This window comes from Rana temporaria, chromosome 6, assembly GCF_905171775.1.
Source record: "Rana temporaria chromosome 6, aRanTem1.1, whole genome shotgun sequence".
Classification (NCBI taxonomy): domain Eukaryota; kingdom Metazoa; phylum Chordata; class Amphibia; order Anura; family Ranidae; genus Rana; species Rana temporaria.
Genome location: NC_053494.1, coordinates 24,847,600 through 24,861,737, shown reverse-complemented (window position 1 = coordinate 24,861,737; position 14,138 = coordinate 24,847,600). Strand labels below are relative to the sequence as shown.

Sequence of the window (14,138 nt, the reverse complement as noted above, 5' to 3'; positions counted from 1 at the left end):
TATAGCAATAAATAAGTCAAACAAACAGACTCCACCCCAGAGAGCACCCCGTTTCATAAATTTGAATATTGAATCTGTCAAATCAGGTTTGAAAAGATGTAGGATCTATAGATCCACTACAATTCACTAGACAGTTGAGGCCCAGCTAGAATGTTCTTTCTTACCCATTTTTAATTCCAATCCTCCATCGTTATGGATGATCCCCACATTCTGGAAGGGCAGGGCTTTGAATTGTATTCTCCTTCTCTCTTACTTTATGGAATGCAATTCCTATAAGGAGTTCACACTTTCTATTCACAGCTAGGTGATGCTCCACTTTTGTTTCTACGTATTGATGTACAAATGTATCTAAATACGACTATTCGATAATCTCCATAAGGGTAAGATGGAAACATTGTAATGGAAATCGTAATGTTAGCATTGTCTATTGATACATTATCGTTTACCAAGATCATTCTGATTTAACTTTTTACTACTTTATGAAAACACCAATAAAACGATTTGAATACAAACCCCCAGACTCCTCCCATAATTGGAATATATAGGCTTAGGGTGAACCATCCCTTGAAAATGGTTTCTGGTCAAAATACAGATAAGGGTTTCTTCCTATTCAGTAATGTTGTGAAGTATTTGTTTCTATTTGGTTGAAGAGGAGGGTTATTTTTTTTGTCAGGTTTTCAGTAACTAAAGCCCAGGGGTGGACTGACAACCCATGGGGCCCCCGGGCAATAGAAGATTATGGGGCCCCTGGGCTTACAGATGGCCACCACGCCAGGAGGCATTGCATAGGCAGGGCAGCTAAAATCTCGGGATTTTCACATCAAAAGCATCTCGGTTTTGGACATATCAGGGACAGATGTAAAAAAAAACAAAAAAAAAAACACAGATTTTTACATACTGTCCCTGGTTTTATTGAGCTTGGCAACCCTGATGGGGCCCCCTAGTGGCATGGGGCCTTTGGGCAGTGGAGTGTGGACTATGATAGGCCAGTCGGGACCACATTCGCCACTAACCTTCCACTGCGCAGCCAACCCATCAATTTTTTTCAAAAAATCCGGTCGTTTTTTTTATTTTCTTTTTAACTCCGGTCCCGTTTTATTTTTTTATTTTTTTTAGACTCGACCTTTTTTTTAATCCGGTCCAGGTTTTTTTCGACTCCGGTACGTTTTTTTTCATATCGGTAATGATTTTGTTTGGGACTCCGGTCCTTTTTTTTTTTTTCTAAATCTGTTTCTGTTTTTTTTTTTACTCCGGTCTATTTTTTTTTTTTTTTAAACGGTCCTGTTCAAAAACAGAATCACTGAGTTAAAAATAAAGGATTACCACCCTCCTAAAAATTACTTGTAAATGCAATCAGGTGTAGCTAATCACCTTCTCAATAGCACACAATTTTTTTTTTACTGTCAACTGATCACTTTGATTAGCTCTGCATGAAAAGCTTTCCTGGAGCATTTCAGTCCCGATAGTGTAACTGAAGCAATCAACTATAGGTGGCAAGACACTGTCAAAACATCTCTAGGATAAAGTTGTGGAGGCATGCTTCTTTTCTTACTTGGCTTCCAATAAAACATATTGGGCTAGATTCAGCAAGAATTTACGCCGGCGTATCTATTGATACGCTGCGTAAATTCAAAGCTGTGCCGGCGTATCTTCTTTCTGTATTCAGAAAGCAAGATACGCCGAAATTGGGCTAAGATTCGACTGGCGTAAGTCTTACGCCGTCGTATCTTAGTTGCATATTTACGCTGGCCGCTAGGTGGCGCATCCGTCGATTTCAGCGTAGAATATGCAAATGAGCTGGATACGCCGATTCAGAAACGTACGTGCGCCCGGCGGATTTTTTTACGTCGTTTGCGTAAGGCTTTTTCCGGCGTAACTTTACTCCTGCTATATGAGGCATAGCCAATGTTAAGTATGGACGTCGTTCCCGCGTCGTATTTTGAAAATTTTACGTTGTTTGCGTAAGTCGTTCGCGAATAGGGCTTTGCGTAAATTACGTCCACGTCGAAAGCATTGACTATTTGCGACGTGATTAGGAGCGACTATAATAAATATCCCCCCAAAAAATATATAATGTTTTTTTTTCTCCTCAGTTTAGGCTGATACGTATTCTTCTACATATTTTTGGTAAAAAAAAAAATATAAATAATATAAAAAAAAATCGCAATAAGCGTTTGATTGTTTTGCGCAAAATTTATAGCGTTTACAAAATAGGGGATAGTTTTATAGCATTTTTCTTAATTTTTTAATTTTTTTACTAGTAATAGCAGCAATCAGTGATTTTTTTCATGACTGCGACATAATGGCAGACACATCGGACACTTGACACATTTTTGGGACCATTGTAATTTTCACAGCGAAAAGTGCTATAAAAAAATGCACTGATTGCTGTGAAAATGCCACTGGCAGTGAAGGGGTTAACCAGGAGGGGCGCTGTAGGGGTTATGTGTGTACTAAGGGAGTTTTCTCACTGTAGGGGGGGGGGGGGGGGTGGCTATGCGTGTGATGTCACTGATAGTCGTTCCCTAACACAGGGAACAGACGATCACTGACAGCCACACTAGGAAGAATGGGGAAGGTTTGTTTACACCAGGGGTCCTCAAACTACGGCCCTCCAGCTGTTGTGGAACTACACATACCATGAGGCATTGTAACACACTGACATTCACAGACATGACTAGGCATGATGGGAATTGTAGTTCCTGAACAACTGGAGGGCCATAGTTTGAAGACCCATGGTTTACACTCACCTCTCCCCGTTCTGACTCTCTGTGACCCGATCGGTCCACGGGCGCGGTCACTGACAGGACAGGACCGTGTCGCGAGTGCGCCGCCGGCAGCGCGCTCGCGACCCACGGCTGGGCATCTTAAAGGGGACGTACAGGTACGTCCATGTGCCCAGCCGTGCCATTCTGCCAATGTAAATAGTCGTGCGGCGGTCCTTAACCGCTTAAAACATTTTGCTTGTCTTGCAAAACGCTCTCAAACCAAGTTACTCTAAAACCAAGGTTTTACTGTATACATTTGCTTGTAGATGTTTCTTACATTTACAGAACATTAATCTCCCTACAGAAAGGTAAACATCAGTTGTTGGCATAAAGGCTTTTATTAGATAAACAGTCAATTATTATTAATCCACCATGTAGCCAAAGTTTGGGAAAGATGGTTTATTATAAAAAATTAAAGACTCAAAAGTTTCTCTCTATAAAGATGTCCAACGGACAGAAAAACCAATCAGCAGAGACGGCAGTTGTCTCCAGCGCTCTGATCCAAGGTTACCAGGGCCAGTAAATGTGAAATTCAGGAAGCGCTCAGTCTATTTTATGAAGGCACTGTTATAGAGCCCGGGGGGCACCGGCTCCCATCCACAACACAACGAGGCCCCAGTGGTAGAGAAAACACGGCTTCTTAGACCTCCTTGGTATAGATATTGTCTATATGCACTGCAGTTGTCAGAGGACTTGGTTGTCACCTAGCTTGGTGACTTGGTCATGCTCTGGCATCCTCTCGTGTGGGGCGGCTGGTAACGGGTATACTTGTTATCTTCTCCTCTGGCAAATCAGTCAGTCTCATGTGCTGCCACATAAAGTCCACAAACATGGAAGCCTGCAGAAGTCGGGACATCCTCTGCATGTGTCGCTCTGTAGGATGAAAGGAGAAATAAAGTCAGAACAATTAAAAGGGTTTTCTGATTTACTACACCCTCTTCACCTTCCCTATCTGCAGAGCCCATGGCTTCAATATTTCCTAAACTGAAATAAACAAAATCACACAGATTAGGAGTTCTGGCCTCAATCTACTTCACCTGCTGCACGCTTCTCCTGGGCAGAAAAAAGCGATTACGCTTGTTAAATGTTGACGCGTCTAAAAACACTCCTTAAAGCAGGGTTTGACAAATTTGCTTGGAATCTAGGAGCCAGCTAAAAAAGTTAGGAGCCAGAAAATGCGCCCCGTCCCGCCGAGCTCGCGTACAGAAGCGAACACATACGTGAGCAGCACCCGCATATGTAAACGGTTTTCAAACCACACATGTGAGGTATCGCCACGATCGTTAGAGCGAGAGCAATAATTCTAGCTCTAGACCTCCTCTGTAACTTAAAACATGCAACCTGTAGATTTTTTTTAAACGTAGCCTATGAAGATTTTAAAGGGTAAAAGTTTGTCGGCATTCCACGAGCGGACGCAATTTTGAAGCGTGACATGTTGGGTATCAATTTACTCGGCGTAACATTATCTTTCACAATATAAAAAAAATTGGGATAACTTAACTGTTGTCTTATTTTTTTTAATTATAAAAAGTGTATTTTTTTTTCCCAAAAAAGTGCGCTTGTAAGACCGCTGCGCAAATACGGTGCGACAGAAAGTATTGCAATCGCCATTTTATTCTCTAGCGTGTTAGAATAAAAAATATATATAATGAATGGGGGTTCTAATTAGAGGGAAGGAGATGGCAGTGAAAATAGTGAAAAATTACACACATTATAATTGCTGCAATGCCAACGGCCACCACCAGATTGCGCCAGCTCACAGAAGCTTCCGAAGAGCTTGGGACTTCACAAGGCCGCTGCCGGGGGAGGTGGGGGGCGCACGGAGACACAGGATCCTGTGCCTCCGTGCGCCCCCACCTCCCCCGCTGAGCGATCGCGGCGGGCCCGCGGCGGCCGGTAATTGAGGCCGCGGCCTCAATTACTGGCGGGCGCCAAGTCACAATTTCTTGTCGCCAATGCGACCTGGCGCCCGGATATTGTCGACCCCTGCCTTAAAGGGGTTGTAAAGGTAAATGTTTTTTCACCTTAATGCATCCTATGCATTAAGGTGAAAAAACATCCGACGGTACCGCCCCCCCCCCCCCGAACCCCCGTTTTACTTACCTGACCCCTCGAATGTCCCGCACGCGTCCATGTGATCGTCTTCGGTTCCCAGCCTGGCCGTTGATTGGCTAGGCTGGACAGATTGATAGCAGCGCAGCCATTGGCTGGCGCTGCTGTCAATCACAGCGGATGACGTGGCGCGCCGGGGGGCGGGGCCGAGTGATATGCCCGCCACTGTATCACGGGAGCGTGCTCACAAAAGCTTTCCACCATGCGAGCTCGCATGAAGGTAGAAAGCTTTTGCAAGGAGGAGCCGAGACAGCCGCCAAGGGACCCCAGAAGACAGGGTTAGGGGACACTCTGTGCAAAACGAGCTGCACAGTGGAGGCAAGTATAACATGTTTGTTATTTAAAAAAAAAAAAAAAAAAAGTTTGCCTTTAGTGACCCTTTAATGCTAGGCGCGTTTAGAGAGAGATCGAGCGGTAATTCATTTCAAATGCCAAAATAAAATTATTATTCTTACCAATGAAATTAATTAATGCCCAACACTTCATACCTGTAAAACACAACTAAACGGGTTATTGTTGGGTTTTAAAGCTGGGTATACACAAGTATAATTTCTTCCAACATTTTTAGGCCTCATGCATGGAGTACATTTTGGAAACTCTCTCCTAAAAACCCTTTCCTCCTGGTAGCAGTGTTTTGGCTGAAAAAATGCGTTGCACTTATAGGATGCATTAGGGTAAAATTTTTTTACCTTTACAACCCCTTTAAAAAGACAGCTTCACTAATGTGAAATATTAGAAGGTTCTTACCTGTGTAGGGGAGCAATGATTCCACGGTACCTCGGATGCCGCTGTACTGGAGCAGGGTGTCAGGTGGTACGTGGGTGAGGAGGATGTTCAGCACACACTGCGCCTCGCGACAGTTCCGGGAATTTGTGTTCCAGATGGCGCAGTATCTCAGAATGGCCTCTGACGACGTGGGATAAAAGATACATGAGGCTTAAATCATCACACACGTCCCATACTGTATATAAATCTACATTTTATACCATTGTGGTGTTTATCATCTTGTCCACTCCATAATAATTGTATTAAATTCTGTACAATTGCCAAGGTAACTTCTGAAAAGAACAAAAACGTACAGCGGAAGCACAACCAGATTGTGCCAATATTGAAGGGATTGGACTAGGATCCTCTGATATCTATAAACACATTAAACGCTGCCAATTATTTTCCTGGCAGGTATACTTCACCGTCTCTCAATAATACGCCAGGAGGTATGTTGTCAAACACAAAAAGGCAGAGTACAAGAAAGTTCTGTCAATCATATTTCCTGACAGCTTCAAAGCAAACCTGACATTTCCCTTGTGCCCCAAGACACACATACACAATTTAAGTGTAGCGGTGTCAGCAGTGCCAGGCCGAGGGGTTGATAGAAAAAGCTGTCGCCTTGGGGCACTTTAGCAGACGAGAGGGGAGTTAAGCAAGTCATTTGCAGCTTATGGGAGCGCACTCTGGCCTTTTTGTCTTGGGTGCCAAAGGACCTTGTCGTCCTAGCACTGGGTGTCAGCTGTGTCTGATGCCGCGCGTACACACGCGATCATTATTCGGCATGAAAAAAAAAAAAAAAACGTAGTTTTTCAAAAATGTCATTTAAAATGATCGTGTGTGGGCTTCACATCATTTTTCAGGTTCTAAAAAAACGACAAAAAAATAAATAAAAATTCGAACATGCTGCATTTTTTAACGTAGTTTTAAACAATGTCGTTTTTCGGGTTGTAAAAAATGATCATGTGTGGGCTAAAACGACGTAAAAAACCCGCGCATGCTCAGAAGCAAGTTATGAGACTGGAGCGATCGTTCTGGTAAAACTACCGTTCGTAATGGAGTAAGCACATTCATCACGCTGTAACAGACAAAAAAAGCGCGAATCGTCTTTTACTAACACGGAATCAGCTAAAGCAGCCCAAAGGCGAATGGAACTTCCCCTTTATAGTGCCGTCGTACGTGTTGTACGTCACCGCGCTTTGCTAGAGCATTTTTTTAAAACGATGGTATGTGGGCAATGTCGTTTTAATGATGAAGTTGGGAAAATGTAGTTTTTTTCGACATGCTGAAAAACGATCGTGTGTACGCGGCATTATTTCTGAAAGTTATATGGTGTTTGCTGCCCCCACACCCCATTTACCGATACAATACACTGCAGAAGAAAACGTGACAAATACAGCTCCTGTTTAAATCCTCTCACAGGTGTCCGACTGTTAGGCCTCATTCACACGAGGCGGATCAGTTTAGCGATCCTGCGGATGACAGCAGGGAGGGACCTGTCAGAGCGCTGCCGATACCTATGGAGAGATCAGACGAAAGCGGACAGCATGTCCGTGTTCAGATTTTATCCAATCCGCCAAGGCGGTTGGCGAACATATCGCCACATGTCTGTATTTAGCAAATCAGATGGCAGACGGGAGTCAGCAGACACATCTCCGCTGACATCCGTCTCCCCATAGGAGTCAATGGATAGCCCTCTCGGAAAACGAACAGGTGGATCTGAGCGGGCTTGCCATGTGAAAGGGGCCTTAGAGGGATGGAGGTTCTATAAACACCATTAAAAAACACCATTACCTTTCTGATCATTGCGTAACCGCAGCAGGTTTTTCTCAAGATCATCCTTCCCCTGGGGTTCCTTCAGGATGGCTAAAATTAAAAGTATTAATCAGAAATAGAGAGATTAGAAAGTTCCTGGGCCTTAAACAATGCTCCTATGGCAGGCAGAGGAAATAAGACATGCTCTCACTGCAAGGGGTCGGGTAGCTAAACATTTAAATGTGGTTTTCTGGGGTTATTCTTATAAAATATAGTTTTCAAGCAAACCACCATAACAACCACAATATAACCTACACATTATAAAATAAAGGTGGTCGGCAGGAGCCAGTGGCTTGAGTCCATCTTAAGCGTTGTGACTGTAATGTTTAGTACGCTTAGAGGCACGTCCCTGCGTTTAATCTAGATACCCTTTTGGTCTCCTTGGGGAGAGTCCGATTGCCATTTCAGTGTTATTCCCCGCCATCTTGAACATCTATATGATAAAGTAATCCGCCCTGATTGTCCGTCCCGCAGCTAATCATATACGGCTCTGCCTTCCTTTGAGGGTTCTAAATGCCGTGTCTTGCTGGACCCTCCCCCTTTTGAGAACATCCTCTTTGGATTGGATTTCAGCTAGTAATTACTTGGCATGGTATTGTACATCTCCTGAGGAAGCCTATAAGTTGACAAAACATGTCAAGATTGCTATACCATGTCAATCAGTAAATAACTGAATACAAAACTTTATCCACTTCTGATGTTTTACATGGATTAAATAAAAATGATGTAAATTTTATTTTATGTTGTAGATTGTGTTATTGGCACCTTAAAAATCCAAGCTCTTTTAAGCATTCATCCCGTTTTCTACTATAAAATAAAGACATAATGGTGTACAAAATAAAAGAAGGTTCGATTTGTTATCTGCAGCCTTGGAATAATCCCGTATTGTACCATCTTGATTTACCACATGTTACATTTTGTGGCCGATAGAATGAGATGTTCTAAAAGCTGTAGAAGGCAACCATGGAGAGGTGGAGATTGACCTGAACAATATCAAGGAGATCAAAGATCACCGGATATTCCTGCTTTTTTTTTTTTAAAGAAGATAACCTACCTAGCAACACCCTATTTAAAAGTAATGAAGGTTTGAAGAAAACTTAGAGGAATATTACAATATTGTCAAAGTAAAATGTAGTCAGTAGTATGCAATGCAGATTATAGGATCAGTAGTATGTAATGCAGAGGGCGGGGGTCAGTAGTAATGCAGAGGGCAGGGGGTCAGTGGTAATGCAGAGGGCAGGGGGTCAGTGGTAATGCAGAGGGCAGGGGGTCAGTGGTAATGCAGAGGGCAGGGGTCAGTAGTACTGCAGAGGGCAGGGGTCAGTAGTACTGCAGAGGGCAGGGGTCAGTAGTACTGCAGAGGTCAGGGGTCAGTAGTACTGCAGAGGTCAGGGGTCAGTAGTACTGCAGAGGGCAGGAGTCAGTAGTACTGCAGAGGGCAGGGGTCAGTAGTACTGCAGAGGACAGGGGGCAGGGGTCAGTAGTCATGCAGGGGTCAGTAGTCATGCAGGGGTCAGTAGTCATGCAGGGGTCAGTAGTCATGCAGGGGTCAGTAGTCATGCAGGGGTCAGTAGTCATGCAGGGGTCAGTAGTCATGCAGGGGTCAGTAGTCATGCAGGGGTCAGTAGTCATGCAGGGGTCAGTAGTCATGCAGGGGTCAGTAGTCATGCAGGGGTCAGTAGTCATGCAGGGGTCAGTAGTCATGCAGAGGGCAGGGGTCAGTAGTCATGCAGAGGGCAGGGGTCAGTAGTCATGCAGAGGGCAGGGGTCAGTAGTCATGCAGAGGGCAGGGGTCAGTAGTCATGCAGAGGGCAGGGGTCAGTAGTCATGCAGAGGGCAGGGGTCAGTAGTCATGCAGAGGGCAGGGGTCAGTAGTCATGCAGAGGGCAGGGGTCAGTAGTCATGCAGAGGGCAGGGGTCAGTAGTCATGCAGAGGTCAGTAGTCATGCAGAGGGCAGGGGTCAGTAGTCATGCAGAGGGCAGGGGTCAGTAGTCATGCAGAGGGCAGGGGTCAGTAGTCATGCAGAGGGCAGGGGTCAGTAGTCATGCAGAGGGCAGGGGTCAGTAGTCATGCAGAGGGCAGGGGTCAGTTGTCATGCAGAGGGCAGGGGTCAGTAGTCATGCAGGGGTCAGTAGTCATGCAGAGGGCAGGGGTCAGTAGTCATGCAGAGGGCAGGGGTCAGTAGTCATGCAGAGGTCAGTAGTCATGCAGAGGTCAGGGGTCAGTAGTCATGCAGAGGGCAGGGGTCAGTAGTCATGCAGAGGGCAGGGGTCAGTAGTCATGCAGAGGGCAGGGGTCAGTAGTCATGCAGAGGGCAGGGGTCAGTAGTCATGCAGAGGGCAGGGGTCAGTAGTCATGCAGAGGGCAGGGGTCAGTAGTCATGCAGAGGGCAGGGGTCAGTAGTCATGCAGAGGGCAGGGGTCAGTAGTCATGCAGAGGGCAGGGGTCAGTAGTCATGCAGAGGGCAGGGGTCAGTGTTCAGCTCAGTGGGACGCAGCCTTCTCCAATTAACTGCAATCAAAGAAAGCTGCACCTCTTTAATATTTTTTCTCTTCAGTTTTAAGGAAAAATAAATAAAAGGCTTCTGTATATCTGTTCAAGTGGCAAAGCCGTTGTTTGAAGCTAAAGGGGGGGGGGGAGCAACAGAGGTAAAGCTTTCTTTAATTAGTTGCTCTGCATTCACCACGCTGATCTGAGGTCTGCTCCCGATTGTTGCCGACCTCAGTACTGAAACTACAAAACTCCTCACTCTTCATAAAATTAGAGAGTGTTCACATACAGTATCGGCTAGTAGAGCTCTTGTGTAGGGGCGCCATATTTTTGAAGAAAAGAAGCCTGCGAGATGGTGGACTGGCTGCCTGACGCAGCACAGAATTACAAACAATAAGAAGGTCCCACAAATAATAAGTGATGGTATCAAAATCTGATTCAAGCATGAATTGGCATCTTTACGGGTGAACAGGAGACGCTTTGAAATATTTATCTTTTCGAAAGTTATACCAAGTTCCCTGGCACTAACCTTTTACAACGATGAGCGCGGTGTGCGGCTGGTCCAGGGTAATGGCCAGGCCCAGAGCCTTCAGGAACCTCTTCTCATGTAAAAGGTTTGACAGCTCTTGCTTTCTACAGGAGAGAAACAGAGGGCATGTTACAATGAGAGTAATTGGGGAGCAATCCGAAAGATGCCATTAAAGTCGGGGGCGCACTTACTTCAAGATCTCATCCTCCTTTTTAGCTATTTCTTCAGCCAGCTCTGTCTCTGTGACATCCTGGGAATAAAGTAACGGGTTATTTCCATTGTTCACACCACATTAGTGCTCATTACAAAGGGTCCACTAAATTAGAGGAAGCTGATATTTCTATGAACTGATAGACCGGTCATTATTACTTGTGTGAGCTCAAAGTATATATAAAATCTGACAAATATGCCAAAACATGTTTCTTTTGTTTGCAAGAGGAGATTTCTACCCACACGCCCTGCTAAGTCAGAGCTGCAATCAGCAAAGCTCATGCTTCCCCGATTGTAGAACTTTAGTGCCAACTCATAGAAGGTGCGTTGCACCTCTGCAGAGAGACCAGTGCTTTCACACAGAGTAAGGGTCCTTCTTTCTGCAGTGTGCTGGCAGGGGACAGGATTTTCTTTTCAGGCTGTAGCTGCTTTCTAAAGAAAGCAAACAGTAAGACTTCACATACTTGTTGTTTTGATGCACCTGGAATATACTGTGAATGATTTAAAGGGATTGTAAGATCAGAAGGCTTTTTATCTTATTTCATTCTATGCATTAAAATTAAAAGCCTTCTGTGTGCAGCAGCCCCCTCATACTTACCTGGAGGTCCCTCTCTGTCCACGAGTGTCTCAGCCATCCGAGATTCTCCTTTCTGATTGGCCGAGACACAGCAGCAGCACCATTGGCTTTCCGCTGCTGTCAAAGTCAGCTAGCCAATCAGGAGGGGGGGGCTCCGTGTCTGAATGGACTGTGACTCGACTCGGGTGCCCCCATAGCAAGCTGCAGGGGCACTGTACGGGAGGGAGGGGCCAGGATCACAGAAGAGGGACACGAGAAGAGGATCTGGGCTGTTCTGTGCAAATCAACTGCAGGTAAGTATAACAGGTTTGTTATTTTTATAGGAAAAATTAGACTTTACAATCACTTTAAGCTGAATGTTCAGTTGGACTTTGATAAGCCTTGCAATATACCTAATACATGATCAGTAACACAATCTGACAACTCTCCCACCTTCCACAGAACAATGCTCGAGTCTGCAGACCCGGTCACTAGAGCGTTGTCCAGTTTGTTGCTGTGCAGTCCCCACACTTTGTCTTCGTGGGAATCCAATGTCTTGACACACTCATTTGTCTTAATGGTCCAGAGCTTCAACAGGCCATCGGAGCCGCTGAGGACAGGAACAAAGTAATGTCATTACTATGAGCAAAAATCACAGGTTCTCTTTAAAAAAAACAATTCCGCACAAAAAAAAATTCTCAGTTTTGACTTGAGTAAAGAAAGAGCCCTGTACACACGCTCGGTTTTCACGGCGGTAAATAGTCCGCGGTGAAAACCGAGGGGAAAGCCGAGAACCCGGCAGGAAAACTGCCATGGAGCTTTGGCTGGGAATCCCGGCCGTGTGGACGCTCCATGGGCACTGCTTCGCAGTGTTTCCCATAGAGTATTAGTAAATCTGGTGGGAAAAAAGCTGCCGGGAATCCCGGCAGGGAAAATTGCTAGGAAGCATACACAGATCCAGTTTCCTGGCCAAAAGCTCTCTTGCCAGTTTTCCTGGCAGAAAAACCGGTCGTGTGTACGGGGCTTAACAATTTGTCTTTGTTGAAGGCCCCCTGTGGGTGATCGCCTTCTGTTGCCAGCACAGCTGTGACAGGTTGATGTGACAGCAGCAGCTTGGCTGAAAAGTCACTGAACAAAAAGAAAGCAAACACACACACACACACACACACACACACACACACACACACACACACACACATATATATATAATATCTCTGACATTTACCTTGTAACCAGCTGTGTGCCACGACTCACAAACATGACCTTCAAGACTGAGGCATCATGACCTTCAAATGTCTAAACAAAAAAGAAAAAAAAAACATTGAAAGTCAGAAAATCAAATGTAATATCTGAACTACTAAGAGTCCTGTGTACAGAAGCAGCAGGAGGTGGTATGTTGGGAGAAAGTGGTGACAAGTGCGCTTTATAATCCATCGATGTGCAGGTGAACCTGTATAAAGTACAAAGTCTGCTTCTAAATCTCACAAGGAAAAAAGACAGGACAAGCCCCCCCCCCCCCAAATTCAACACGGGTGCCTCTCAATATGTCATCAAGGCTCTCGCATTGCATTGGGGAGTTTGATGCCAAAGCTGGGCTCTCTCAAGGCCAAAAAAACTGCATGCAAAAGACCAGGGACTGCCGGAGCACAATGAACCCCAGTGAAGATAGATATCTGGATGCTCTAGTGGTCCCTTCCATCAGAAATGAGGGTGGTTTGAGATCAACACAAAGGATTAGACCCCTTTCACACTGAGGGCGTTTGTAGGCGCTATAGCGTTAAAAATAGCATCTGCAATCCGATCTTAAACAGCTGCTCCTCACACTCTAGTATAAAGGCCCGAGGGCTTTCACACTGTAGCGGTGCGCTGGCAGGGCGTCAGAAAAAGTCCTGCCAGCAGCTTCTTTGGAGCACATTAGGAGCGGTGAACTCACCGCTCCTAATGCACTCCTGCCCATTGAAATCAATGAGCAGCGCCGCCGTACCGCCGGCAATACGCCGTTGTATAACACGCACTTATTTCCCCCCCGATATACACATAGCCGAGTATAGGCTCGGTTCCGCTCGCAGTCACAGTCAGTCACACCATTGGACCCGTGTTATGTCCATCATAGGAGCTTGGCCAAGGGGCGGAACTGTGAGAGGAGCCGAGTACACAGGACATCCAGCTGCAGATGGACACTGATGAGGCTGCATTGATGGGCATTTAAATGCAATTTTTTTCCCTAAAATTCCCTCCTAAACTTGGGGTGTTATACGCCGAAAAATATGGTATTTGATCCCCCCCCCATATCAACACAGTCATTGTTGATAGGGGTATCTTGAAAAAATAATCAGACAACTAAGACGACATGTTAATGTTCTACTGTTGAAAAACAGATCGACCAATAGCGGGGCATTTTTATGATAGACACGGTGGAAAACCCAATTGTTAAAATTTTGGGTCATTCAAGGCATCAAATTGGGACAAAGGAAAGGTGACCTGGATAACTGTTGCTAAAAACTAAAGCAAAATGTATTTTTAGACTGGGCACTGGAGTTCCCTCGGGGTCCCAATGAGGGCTTCACCTTTTTACCATTTGCACAGAATTATTGTTTTTTTGGGATGTTAAGGACTTTGTTTTGAGATGCGAGCCCGATATGCATCTGCTGAAAATTTCTTAAAATTTAGGCTATTACAGTTAACAGTATAATAAAAAATAAAAATAAAACTTTGGCGATCAGCATTCTAATTACATTTTTCAGTAGAGCATTTTGAATTTATATTATTGGAGTGCCCGAGCGCTTACCATGGAATAATATTTCAGTAGCGCCCTCATGTGGAGAACAGCAGATGTTACAGCTTCTGCCCATTTTTAAATATTGAATTGCGCACGCGTGAGTATGACACAAT

The 14,138-nt window shown here is 45.0% G+C and overlaps 1 protein-coding gene across 1 annotated transcript in view; it reads right to left on the bottom strand.

The window, feature by feature from the left end:
• Nucleotides 1-3,090: 3,090 nt before the first annotated feature.
• Nucleotides 3,091-14,138, bottom strand: part of TBL3 (transducin beta like 3) — a 31,036-nt gene continuing 19,988 nt past the window's right edge. Inside the window, exons 16-22 of the mRNA XM_040356471.1 lie at nt 12,472-12,542; nt 11,700-11,856; nt 10,672-10,730; nt 10,481-10,584; nt 7,440-7,511; nt 5,628-5,786; nt 3,091-3,641 (exon numbers count right to left, since the gene is read on the bottom strand). Of these exons, the coding sequence (XP_040212405.1) occupies nt 3,490-3,641; nt 5,628-5,786; nt 7,440-7,511; nt 10,481-10,584; nt 10,672-10,730; nt 11,700-11,856; nt 12,472-12,542 (774 nt within the window). The 3' untranslated portion in view covers nt 3,091-3,489. The remainder of the gene's footprint in view (nt 3,642-5,627; nt 5,787-7,439; nt 7,512-10,480; nt 10,585-10,671; nt 10,731-11,699; nt 11,857-12,471; nt 12,543-14,138) is intronic.